The sequence below is a fragment of the Microcebus murinus genome, chromosome 16 (genome assembly GCF_040939455.1).
Source record: "Microcebus murinus isolate Inina chromosome 16, M.murinus_Inina_mat1.0, whole genome shotgun sequence".
NCBI classification, from domain to species: Eukaryota; Metazoa; Chordata; class Mammalia; order Primates; family Cheirogaleidae; genus Microcebus; species Microcebus murinus.
The window spans coordinates 26,503,243-26,516,753 of NC_134119.1; the positions used below are offsets into that span (position 1 = coordinate 26,503,243).

Here is a 13,511-nt window from a genome sequence, read left to right on the forward strand (position 1 = left end):
GTCATGGCGTATAATTCTTTTTATACGTTGGTGAATTTTATTTGCTAATATTTTGTTAAGGGTGTTTACATCTGTAGTCATGATGGATATTGGTTTATAGGTTGTGTGCGCGCTCGCTCGCTCGCTCACTCGCGCGCGCTCTCTCTCTCGTATTGTATTTGCCCAGTTTTGATATCACATGGAAAACTCTGAAAGTCTTCATGAAAGACAGTGATAATGACCACTAAGTTATGGAGTGAATGTTAGGGGAACTAACTCATTCCCCTAACTTTCTGGGAACTTTGAAAAAGGATTCAGAGGGGGAAAGGAATTCAGGGAATTAGGAAAGGGAAATAGTGTTACTTGCCTAGAAATACTATTATTTGGGGCAGTGTGTTGGAGCAGATTCATTAAGGGGTGGGGATGAAGACTGGTTTTCATGGATAGTGTAGTTAGTGTAGTTGGTTTGTGGATGGTCTTATAATGATGTGGTAGGGCTGGAACTATATGGACTGTAGGGAAAAGATTGAATAGAGTAGTGGAAATTTGGCACCTCTCTCTGCTGGAAAGGAGGAGGGTGGGTATGGACAGAATGAGGTCCTTAGAAATAATACTAATGTCTGGGAGTACCCCTCCTCACTTTGCTTGGGAGCAAGGGGATATCCCTAGGACTGAATGAGTAATACATCTATCTGCACAGAAAGGGGAGCAAGTTTCTCTGCTGATACTCTCTATAGGGATAGCCATAAGGATGAATTAGAGCTTTGTTTTAAGTCCTTAGACCAATTTTTGAGTTTTTGTCTGTTTTTGAGACAGACTAATGAGGACCACAGGTCAGGTAAATCATTGTGTAAACTCTTCTTTGAAAATCCTCCAAAATGACGAGCCACTGGAAGTTCTGGGAGTCAGCTGCTGAGTCTCAGTCCTGTCTAGCATTGACCATGAGAGGACCTTTGGCTCTATCTTCTGTTAAACTTGAGAGTCTCTGACCATCTTGTTTGTAATTAGCAGTTTAGATTTAGTTTTCAGATCAATTCCGCACAATCTATTCCAGAAAATAGAAGAGGAGGGAACCTTTCTTAATTCATTTTATGGTTCTAATACCAGAACCAGATAAGGATCAATTTCTATTCCTAGTAAATCATTCCTCTTCTTCGTGCCTCCATTGTGGAACTCTCACGCAAGATGCTGCTCCTTTCTTGGGGCTGTGCTGACACTCATGGAACTATTTTCTCTTCCTGTTGTAGCTGCAGCCGACTCCGGCAGGTTCAGAGCATCCTGACCCAGAGCAGCAAGTCTCGGCCTGATGGGATCCTCTGCATCCTAGGTCAGTGCTTTTAACAAGGCGGATTGAGGTCTGGGACAACTTGGCTTCTTATTCACAGGAAGATTAATAATAGTATCATTGTGAAATAAGGTGTGAGTTAGTGTCCTAGTTCTTGTTCCCCTGATATCTGTTGTTGTTTTAGTGGGGTTGGATGAGGTATTAGTGAGATAGGGAGCCCTTATCATTTTGGAAGCTCCCAGCTTCTGCCCAACCCCTTTCTCTTAGGCTCACATAGATAGCTATCTCCGTCATTAACACTTCCCTCTTGCCCCCTAAAGCTCTGGGACTTCACAGACACCTACGCACCAGTTAGTAAGTATACCTGAGGCATTGAGAGGCAGTAGTGAAGACAGTACCATGAAATTTCTTTTTTTTTTTGAGACAGAGTCTCACTTTGTTGCTCAGGCTAGGGTGAGTGCCGTGGCATCAGCCTAGCTCACAGCAACCTCAATTTCCTGGGCTCAAGCGATCCTCCTGCCTCAGCCTCCCGAGTAGCTGGGACTACAGGCATGGGCCACCATGCCCGGCTAATTTTTTGTATATATATATATATTTTTAGTTGGTCAGTTAGTTTCTTTCTATTTTTAGTAGAGACGGGGGGTCTCGCTCAGGCTGGTTTAGAACTCCTGACCTTGAGCAATCCACCCGGCTCGGCCTCTCAGAGTGCTAGGATTACAGGCGTGAGGCACCGCGCCCGGCCGAAATTTCCTTTTTGTCTCTGACTTAGCCCATTAGACAGTAAGCTTCATGAGGGCCATCTGCTGGCATGTTGTCTACTGCACCCCAGCATCTAGTACAGTGCTAGGCCTTGAGCCTGATGTTTGTGAAATGATAAATGTTTGTGGTTCCATTCGCTTGTCTTCCTCTTCATATCATTAGGTTCTTTTCAAACCACTTTCATCTGCCTTTATTTGATCCACATGTTTTGGTAAAGATATCTTTGAGAAGCGAATATTTTTCTGTCCTCTATTCTTAGGCCAACTGAAAGTATTCTGAGATTTTTAACAAGCCATGGAAGGACCTGGACTGTACTTTCTGGTTACTTCTGTCTTCAAGAATTGCTTTTCAGAAACTAACAACCTCAATAATCTGTGCTGATTATCTCTACTATATAGATCTTGGAATCCAAGGAAGAATACTTGATTTGGAGGCCAGTTTCTTTCACAGAGAGTTGCTTAGCTTGATTTCTGGAACAAAATTGGTCTGAGCTGCTGTCTTTAACTTGACCATCAGGGTTTTGCTGAGCAGGGGCAAATGATTGGCGCTCATTTGTTCCCCATAATACAGTACAGCTGATCACAGCCTTCTTTGCCTTGCAGGAATTGATAGCAGGTATAATGAAGGCTGCAGAGAGCTGGCAAATTATCTTCTATTTGGTTTGTACAATCAGAATACCAGTGATTTTGAGAAAACAGGATTTTCTGAGGAGGTTCTAGATGGTAAGTATATGTTGGTAAACTCTGTGAGAGAAGAGTGGGTGGTTTATTTCTTTGGATCATTATTTCATGGTCTTTTATGGAAAAATATGGTCCGATTTAAAATAGTCCAAAGCCCCAGTAAAATTTTGCCTTTTTAATAATGAAAAACAGCATTTCTTCTTTGCTAATATATTAAATAATATGCTCCTGTTGGCCACCTAGCAACAAGTACTTTTCAGAATATATTTACTGGGTAATTCAGCTTTAGGGAAACAAGTAAACATAAGGGTTTGGCTTTATCTCTTCTTGGCATGGTACTAGTTTTCCTCTTAATTGCCCACTGCCTCTACATGCTGAAGGCTCAGATTATGTGCTGTTGTCCTGTGAAAGCACTTTTAGTTGTGAGGTAAGGATGAGGCTGCAGGCTGTGCCTACAAGGAAGACTTCATGTGCATCATCAGCTGAGGAACAGAGACTCTTTGTCCTGCTATCTTTGGGAATTGTTTTCTATGTGACTTTAATTCATGATGATGCCTATGACTACAATGCAGGCTTTTTGTTTACATTCCCCTTTCCTCAAATCTGAGACACTCTGCCTGTGTTGATGGTGCTGTGGGCTGTTGCCCAGGAGCTATCTCTGATATCACATACTTAGCATCGTGATTTGTCTGCCAGATAGGTCAGGAGACATAGGAATAGGCAAATAAAATTGGACAAGAAACAGACAGCTCTTGTGAGGCAGCTGGAAGAGGCATGAAAACAAACATCTGATGTGAAATAATATTGCTATGGGGCCAGTGCAGTGGTTCTCAACTGGGGGTAGTTTTGTCCCCTAGGGGGTATTTGGCAATGTCCAAAGGCATTTTTGATTGTCAGAAGTGAGGAGGGGATGCCACTGGCATCTAGTGGTTAGAGGCCAGGGATGCTACTAAACATCCACAGCTCAGTCCCTGACAACAAAGAATTAGCTGATCTAAACTATCAGTAGTGCCCAGGTTGAGAAACCCTGGTCTAGTGTATGTGACAATTCTTCTGTGGTAAAGTCCATAACAGTGTTTATCCTTATAGATTGATTAAAGCTTTCCTTTTTATTAGGAAGCACAGAAAGAGTAGAATGAAGTTACTCTTCCCATTAAAATTTTTTCAATTCAAATTTGGTTTTATATTTTGATTAAAATTTTTTTTCTTACTCTGTACAGCATCTGCTGCTTTGGAAAGAATTAATCTTGGTAGCTTGTACCAGTCCCACATTTCACTGCAGCCAAGGTTGCTAAGGACATTACAGTACTGAAATTAAGGAAATAGTTTAAATCCTCAAAAGTATGCTTTTTTTTTTGGCTCATCTTTGCTTTTTATCTTTTCTCATGGCACAGTGGATGATTGGGAAATTAGCGTTTTTCTACAAATTAAGAAATTCATTTTCCAAGTAGTTACAAAGCTGAAATCGAACAGGCATTTTTCAAAAGAATATATACAAATGGCAAAAAAGCATGAAAGATGTCTAATGTCACTAATCATCAGGGAAATGCAAATTAAAACCACAATGAGATGCCATCTTATTCGCATTACAATGGTCATTATTAAAAAGTCAAAAAACAATAGATGTTGGCAGCTGATGCGGTGAAAGGGAAACACTTATACATTGTTGGTGGGAGTGTAAATTAGCAGAACCTTTATGGAGATCAGTATGGATATTTCTTAGAGGACTAAAAGTAGGTCTATCATTTGATCCTGCAATCCCACTACTGGGTATCTATCCAAAGGAAAATAAATAATTTTATCAAAAAGACAGCTTCATTCGTATGTTTATTGCAGCACAATTCACAATTGCAAAGATCGCAAAGATAAGGAATCAACCTCAGGGTCCATGAATTGATGAATGGATAAAGAAAATGTGGTACATATATACCATGGAGTACTACTCAGTGATAAGAAAGAATGAAATAATGTATTTTACAGCAACTTGGCGGAACTGGAGACCATTATCCTAAGTGAAGAAACTCAGGAATAGAAAATAAATGCCACTTTTCTCTCATAAATGGGAGCTAAACTATGGCTACACAAAGACACACAGTGTGGCATACTGGATATTGGAGACTCACAAGGGGGGAATGCGGAAGGAAGTGAGGGATTAAAAGTTACCTATGGGGTACAGTGTACACTGCTCGGGTGGTAGATACACCTAAAGCCCAGACTCCACCACTATGCAGTATATATGTAGTGGAGTTCAACTTGTATCCCCCAAATCTATTAAAAATTTTTTAAAAAGGAAAAAAAAGCTGAGATCACCAGATTTCTACATTTTGATTCCTGTATGAGAGGGAGAAAAGGCCAGCATTAGGGATTTATTTATTTATTTTGAGACAGAGTCTTGCTTTGTTACCCAGGCTAGAGTGAGTGCTGTGGCGTCAGGCAAGCTCACAGCAACCTCAATCTCCTGGGCTCAAGCAATCCTGCTGCCTCAGCCTCCCGAGTAGCTGGGACTACAGGCATGCACCACCATGCCCGGCTAATTTTTTCTATATATATTAGTTGGCCAATGAATTTTTTTCTATGTATAATAGAGACGGGATCTCGCTCTTGCTCAGGCTGGTTTCGAATTCCTGATCTCGAGCATTCCACCCGCCTCAGTCTCCCAGAGTGCTAGGATTACAGGTGTGAGCCACCTCGCCCGGCCTAGGGATTTGTTTTTTTTTTTTTTTTTTTTTTTGAGACAGAGTCTCGCTTTGTTGTCCAGGCTAGAGTGAGTGCGTCAGCCTAGCTCACAGCAACCTCAAACTCCTGGGCTCCAGTGATCCTTCTGCCTCAGCCTCCCGAGTAGCTGGGACCACAGGCATGCGCCACCATGCCCGGCTAATTTTTTATATATATATCAGTTGGCCAATTAATTTCTTTCGATTTATAGTAGAGACGGGGTCTCGCTCTTGCTCAGGCTGGTTTTGAACTCCTGACCTTGAGCAATCCGCCCGCCTCGGCCTCCCAAGAGCTAGGATTACAGGCGTGAGCCACAGCGCCCGGCCGGGATTTGTTTTTAAAAGAAACTTTTAAATAGTTTACATATTCATCTCATTCTCATATACTTTCTTCTTTTATTATATACTCTGATAATATTTTGTTCATAGTGATGACATCAGAGTTCTAAGAGATTTTGAGAATGCTTAATTAGGTTTAGAAGTTGTTGTGTTATGTCTTTTATTGGATCCTAATTCTCTGGGGTATGTTATACTTTAGAGTATAATATACACTGGAAGCTCTCATCTCTTCAGGTGACATCAAACTCTCACTCCTCAGCAAGTGGTCTATAAATGATTCAGGACAGGGCTCTTTGGAGGGGTGTGTGAGAAAGACAGTATGGTGAGAGATGAGAGGGGCCCCCCTTTTCCCACCCTTTGCTGCCCTTTGACTTTAGTGCTTACTTGAGAGTCAACAGAGAAGAAGCTGCTGTGTACTGTGTTCCCTTGAACACCCTGGGCCTGACCAGTTGTAGAGCTCAGAGTGACTTAAAAAGCCAGAATCATAGAGCTTTATTTCAGTAGGCCTCTCAGCTGAGTGGTCAGCTGTGGTCAGTATTTATTGGCCTTATGTTTTGTAAAGTGTGATCTGTCACACTGTTACTGGTTGGCATTGTCCTATACCTGCTGCCTAGGTGTTCTCCTCCCCCATGGGTGCGCCTTTCTCACCTCCAGCAACTTCTGGTTTCATCTTGTTAGAAGGAGGCCTGATGGCTCTGGTTTCTGAGGAGCTATGGAGTGGAGCTTTTGGAAGTATAAATGCTTTCCTTCTCAGTGTTCAAGCTGCTTTTTAATATTCCTTCCCTGTTCTATGGCACTTCTGTTTACCTGGGTTTATTTGCATCCTTGGGATTGCTTTATTTACTCGACCCTCCAATGTTGATGGCTGTTCCTTAGATCTGTGAGCTGCTGATCTATTTACAGAAGCTCTTTCCACTTGCCTCCACTTCCTTCCTCCCAGCCTTTCCTGTGTACAGAGTTCACCGCCGTACATAGTAACTCTTCTCAAAGTCAACAGGCAATGTCCGTGGGTCTGCAATTCCCTTGAGTCAAATGAGCCGATAGCCAAGAGCTTTAGACATTGATATCTGAGGGAAAACTAGTGACTGATCATATTTGTTGCTGTTTTTCTGCTTCAGTGGCTTCAGGCTGTGGGATTTCCATTTGGTATTTATCTCTGCCATGAAGTACACAGCTGTGTTTGGTGCCACAGATATGACTGTGTTGAACTGTATAAGACAGCATGCTTCGGGAGATGAAGGCCATTCTTTTGACTGATTCTGTACCTACATTGCTGTACCCAGAGGACCACAGTGGTGCATTGCATGGGGACTAGGCAATCCTTGCTGTCTGCACTTGAAAGTTCTAAAATCACTTTGAAGCCCCTTGCCTAATTAAATAATTTTCAGTTTAGAGTTTTTGTTACATTGTCTCTGAAGTAGTTTTAATTGTTTTAGTAATGATGTGAGCAGAAAATGTCTAAAGGAAATGCTTTTGACAATCTTGTGCTTTGATTTTGTTTTTCTTACAGATGTAATTATATTGATTAAATCAGATAGTGTCCATCTGTACTGTAATCCTGTAAACTATCGCTATCTCTTACCCTATGTGGCACATTGGAGAAATCTGCATTTCCACTGCATGACTGAAAATGAGGTGAGGAGAAAAGATAGAATAGGTACTTAGAGATATTCTAAGAAAACTCTTTAAGGAAAGTATTGATCTGGAACAGGTAGCCTCTAAAACAGGGGTCCTCAAACTTTTTTTTTTTGATACAGAATCTCGCTTTGTTGCCCAGGCTAGAGTGAGTGTCGTGGTGTCAGCCTAGCTCACAGCAACCTCAAACTCCTGGGCTCAAGCAATCCTGCTGCCTCAGCCTCCCGAGTAGCTGGGACCACAGGCATGTTCCACTATGCCGGGCTAATTTTTTCTATACATATTAGTTGGCCAATTAATTTCTTTCTATTTATAGTAGAGACAGGGTCTCGCTCTTGCTCAGGCTGGTTTCAAACTCCTGACCTCGAGCAGGTCTGCCTGCCTCGGCCTCCCAGAATGCTAGGATTACAGGCGTGAGCCACCATGCCCGGCCGGTCCTCAAACTTCTTAAACGGGGCCAGTTCACTGTCCCTCAGACCATTGGAGAGTACACACTGTGGGCGTAGGACGAGTCGGCTGCTAAGCAGGACAGGTAGCAGCGGCAAAAACACCCAGCAGGCTGGATAAATGTCGTAGGCAGGCAGAATGTGGCCCATGGGCCGTAGTTTGAGAACACCTGCTCTAAAACAACCAAATTGCAGACTGTGGTTACACAGAAAAGTTATTTGAAGCGAAAAGTTTCATATTTCATTATGAGGCTACTTTATAGAAAAATGTGCCTAGGGAGACAGAAGGGGGCTGTTCAGGTTGGGTAGCCTGGCAGTAGGCTCACGAACCTACTTTCTGCCCTGCTTCTTCATCACCAGCCTGTGCCCCTGTCTCAGAGGACTAGGGCCTAGGGACTATCCTGAGAGAATTTTTTGAGCTTTGTGACATTCCTATGTTTGGATTTGTTGGTATCTGTTTCTGTTTCCCTTTTGGCCCTTTTCAAGGGTTTGGCTGGAAATCAAATTGGGATTTGAGATTTAGCATGAAAGTTGTGACCCAGTATTGGTCAAACACCCTTCTTCCATATGAGTATTTGGGGAATTTTTGAGGACAAGTTTCATTTCTTGCATTTAGATCTCCTGATCCATTTTGAGTAGCTTTTTATATATGATATGAGATAAGGAAAGACAAGTGTTTCTGACCAGTAGATACAAAAGCTTGGCTTTGGAAACATGCCCTTGGGTGCAGTCCTCTGTAAATGTCATTTGGGACAACTGACTGATAAAATGCAGAGATAGTATGGGACTTTACATGATGTCTCATCAGAGCCTGCTTTTCTTTTAATTTCCATCTTTAGTATGAAGATGAGGAAGCTGCAGAAGAATTTAAAATTGCCAGCTTTGTGGACATGGTTCGAGACTGTAGTAGAATTGGCATTCCTTATAGCTCCCAAGGTGAGTATCTAACAGCAAGCAGTTTTGAAACCTTGCTTGAATGGTGTGTGAATCGAATGTCCCTACTTCTCCTTTCATTGGGGGCATTCAGCTGGGAAACTCCTTGATCCATTTTTACTAAAGGCAAAGGATCAAGCAGAATGAAATTGGGGGGCTTTTCTATGTAGGCTTGTAGTCATAACTGAAGTTTCTGCAGGAACACAGTAGGTGGCCTACAGTTAGGCAGAAGAACTAACACAGGATTTAGCACAATGGACATATAGTCTATATCACTTATTGTACATAGAGTGTAGATGTGGGCCCTCTTGGTAATAAGAAATAGTTATCTGGTTAGCTGTTAAAAAATACTGAGATTCAAACATGATGTGTAAAATACAGGAAAAAAATCAGTAAGTTTGGCAGCACTTATTTTATAACAACTACAGCAAAAATAACCTTGTACATTAATGCTCTTGTTACAAGGAAGAAAAATTTTTGATTTGGTAGTTTTCCCTTGAAGAAGTTGATTAGCTGTGTTTCTTGAATGAGAGGAGCCAAGTTTGGGTCTATTAATAATTATACCCATGAAATGATGCATGTCAGATGTAATATCCTATTTACTTATTTTTTACTTAATTAGGAAAGCAGAATATGAAAATATAGAGAAATCTGAATTTATGTAACTTGCTTATGGTTTGAATATTTATTGGCTTTCATTTTGTATTTCTAGATGCAATATCCAACGATTTTTTCTGTTTGAATTTTATTTTGCTAGATGAGGCTTTGGTGAACTTGTGAGAAATGATGCCTGTTTAACCACATTAGATCAGGTTTAGATTGTTATATCCAGGATGGTATTTGATATGTGCTGTATTGGATTCCTCTAGGTCACTTGCAGATATTTGATATGTTTGTGGTGGAAAAATGGCCAATCGTGCAGGCCTTTGCGCTTGAGGGCATTGGAGGAGATGGATTTTTTACCATGAAATATGAGGTATGTATGAAAAGCAGTATGTCTAGCTTTTGTCTGCCACTGGACTGTTTTTTAAAGGGCCCACCATGTGAGTGTTACATTATTATAACACTCCGAAAAGCTGGCAGTTATCTCCCAAGGGCATGGAGCAAGTTTGAAGACTTGAAATGGAAAACAGTTGCTGCTTAAGGCTAATCCCAAGCTGAACTCCGGTGTCTTATCTTCTTGGAGTTCCTCTCTGTCCTCCTTCCTCTCCTTCCCCCATCTGAGTTAACTTTTTTTCCTGTGTACTTCTATGACACCCTAGACTGACTGCTCTTATAGCTTTTATCGTCCTGGTATTATACATTCGTCACACATACCCCCACTCACTACCCACCCCTGATCTCTGGGCTAGAAGCTCCTTGAGTACAAAAACAGAGCCGTGTTGTTTGTACCCTCAGAAATTCATATAATTCGTGAACTATTTAAGGTCAATGAAAGGGATGGTGCAGAATTTATGTAAGTACAATATATTAAAGGAATAAAAGGGTTAGCTTTTGTGGTAAGGACAGTGTCTTTTATTTTAATATTCCTTGATTCTAGGAGATGACCAATAAGCATTTGTTAAGTGAATTAATGAGTGGGTCTGGGAGAGGCAGTTGTCCAGAACACAGATTAGGGAGGACAGCCTGGTAAGTTAGCAGCACGGCCATAGGCATCTGTGTGCTTCCATAAGATCCCCACTGAAATGAAATGCCCCCAGCACAGGAAACCAGGAGAGGGAGTCATGCTAGAAATGAGGACATCCTGCTAGAGAAAGAGTCAATGGGACCTTTAGAAGCAAGGCACAGGGCTAATTCCTACCCCTCCTCTGAGAAGCACCAGCATCCCTAGAAAATGAGTTGAGGCTTGCCTGGCAGAACCATGTTGCCCTCCAATGTGGAACAGCATGGGCTATAGGGCTGAAGAGAAGCGTACTGCTTGGACTCCACTTTTTCTGCTCCAAAACCACAGTATTGTCACATTGCATACAAGTAGCAGGACATCAACAAGGTGGTGGAGCTGTTCCTGTTAAGAAGTAATGCTCTCTAATTTAGAGGGGTAGGGGCTTGGAGGGAGGCAGGCCATGGGGACAAAGAGGAGGCTTAATATTTTTACAATAATGGTAATATTTATATTTAATGAACTGTATGAACTAGGCATCCATAGAGTGCCTGCTATATGCCAGACTATTCTAAGCACTTTATGTGAATTGACCGATTCAATTCTTATAGAAACCTTCTGAGATGGGTACAATTTTACATGGCTGTTTAAAGAGAGATTAAATGAATTTCCCAATGTCACAGAGCTAGTGAGAGGCAGGGCTGGGGCCAGCTCCAGACAGTCTGGCTTCTGAGCCTGTGCTGCTAACCCCTGGGCTGCACCTAGAATCGCACTGGAAAACGTGCACTGGGAGCCTGGACATGATATATGTCACTTGATCTGTTCCAAGTGAGACAGGTTTTCTGGCTCCTGCCTTAAGGTCCATCACACCATGAAGTCATATTCAAAAGGAACAAAATCCCCTCCTCCCAAAAAACCCTTTGAAAGGTCATTTAGATCTTTACTGTCGGGTGGTGTTTTTAGGTGGGGGGAAGGGCCATGAGGAAAAAAATGACATAGGTCATATGATAAGAGTTACTGTAGATTGGCATGGTGGCTCACAACTGTAATCATAGCACTCTGGGAGGCCAAGGCAGAAGGATCACTTGAGCTAAGGAGTTTGAGACCAGCCTGAACAAAAGCAAGACCCCATCTCTACTAAAAATAGAAAAAATTAGCTGGGCAACTAAAAATAGAAAAAATTAGCCGGGTGTGGTGGCACATGTCTACAGTCCCAGCTAATTGGAAGGCTAAAGGAGGAGGATCGCTTAAGCCCAGGAGTTTGAGGTTGCTGTGAACTAAGCTGATGCCCTGGCACTCTAGCCTATGCAACAGAGTGAGACTCTGTCTCAACAACAAAAAAAACAAACCAAAAGAGTTACTATAGATCTTCTTTCAAGGTCTCTCTCTCCAGGTTCTGCCCTTCTCTGTAGCTGATAATTTTCATTGTCTCAGATACTTTCCTTTTGTCCATCTCTTCCTCCCCACCTTACTTCTCTTCTTTACCTTGCCCCTCCTAGTCCTTTAAGGTGTGGAACAGTTTGGCCTACAGATCAGCTCTGCCTGTGTCTTCTCTCCTCTACTCTGATGGTTTGATGACTGCCTGAGCCAGAACAACTTTTGCCTCCTTTGAAGGCTAGGGAAGGAAAGCTACAGATACTAATAATTTTTAAAACTTCTGTTTTATTGCATGGCCATATCCAGAAGAAAGTTGTTAATTAACCCAGAGGATGTTTTGTCCCTCATTTGGTTGGTTCGAGAGTGAGAAAGGAAGCCAGACCCAGCTTTTACTTGACATTTAGGCTGATCTACACCAAATTGTAGATACAGAGAACTTTTTCTTCTGGGAAGCAGTAGAGGGAAGTTCCTCTGCTAGGACTTTCCCTCCCTCTGGCTTCTTTCTTCTTATCTTCCAGTTGCTGGAACTGTGACTTGGTAATGTAAATTGACATCAAGCAGCTCTCCCCAGGGTAGGATCCTGGTAGCAAACTTCTGAGTAATGAGAGTAACCAATAAGCATTCATTTACCTATTTATGACAAATATAAGATCTTCATATTGAAAGATGGAATAAGACTTATGAAAAGATTCAACAAAATATAGGGAAAAGAGCATAGCATATTAGATGCAGGGATAGATCAGCATGCTTTTAAAAAAGATTTTGACCAGGAAAAATAAATAATGATTGAGAAAACTATCTTTTTGTGGTACTTTTATTTATTTTTTATTTTTTTTGAGACAGAGTCTCACTCTGTTGCCCAGGCTAGAGTGCCATGGCGTCAACCTAGCTCACAGCAACCTCAAACTCCTGAGCTCAAACAATCCTTCTGCCTCAGCCTCTCGAGTAGCTGGGACTACAGGCATGCGCCGCCATGCCTGGCTAATTTTTTCTATATATTTTTAGTTGGCCAATTAATTTCTTTCTATTTTTTGGTAGAGACGGGTCTCACTCTTGCTCAGGCTGGTTTCAAACTCCTGACCTTGAGTGATCCACCCGCCTCCGCCTCCCAGAGTGTTAGGATTACAGGCATGAGCCACTGTGCCTGGCCTTTGTGGTACTTTTTTTTTTTTTTTTTTTTTGAGACAGAGTCTCGCTTTGTTGCCCAGGCTAGAATGAGTGCCGTGGCGTCAGCCTAGCTCACAGCAACCTCAGACTCCTGGGCTCAAGCGATCCTCCTGCCTCAGCCTCCCGAGTAGCTGGGACTACAGGCACGAGCCACCATGCCCGGCTGATTTTTTTATATTATATATATTAGTTGGCCAATTAATTTCTTTCTATTTTTATGGTAGAGACGGGGTCTCGCTCAGGCTGGTTTTGAACTCCTGACCTTGAGCAATCCGCCCACCTCGGCCTCCCAGAGTGCTAGGATTACAGGCGTGAGCCACCGCGCCCGGCCTGTGGTACTTTTAAAGAGCAAAATTTATAAAAAGAGAAAAGAGATACAGCAAGTGAGTAATCACAATTAAAAAAGGAGATGGATGACATATAAGGAAAGACTGTAAGATGTCTCGAATTTATTAGTAGAATATTTGCATTAAAAAGTAGACAAGAAATTTAGTAGCCACAAAAAATATAATAAAAATCAGAGGGAAAAAAAATCTCTCAGTTGACACACTTGAAAAGCTGTTCCAGAATACAGAGGAGGAAGCCAAATAGATTAAA

At 42.0% G+C, this 13,511-nt stretch overlaps 1 protein-coding gene across 6 annotated transcripts in view; it reads left to right on the forward strand.

Moving 5' to 3' along the window:
• The window catches only part of DNAAF9 (dynein axonemal assembly factor 9), a 134,334-nt gene that overhangs the window by 20,148 nt on the left and 100,675 nt on the right, over positions 1 to 13,511 (forward strand). For all 6 annotated transcript variants that reach the window (XM_012754833.2, XM_012754829.3, XM_012754830.3 and 3 more), the window contains exons 2-6: positions 1,227 to 1,306; positions 2,626 to 2,745; positions 7,267 to 7,391; positions 8,677 to 8,773; positions 9,640 to 9,746. In XM_012754833.2, the coding sequence (XP_012610287.2) occupies positions 1,227 to 1,306; positions 2,626 to 2,745; positions 7,267 to 7,391; positions 8,677 to 8,773; positions 9,640 to 9,746 (529 nt within the window). The remainder of the gene's footprint in view (positions 1 to 1,226; positions 1,307 to 2,625; positions 2,746 to 7,266; positions 7,392 to 8,676; positions 8,774 to 9,639; positions 9,747 to 13,511) is intronic.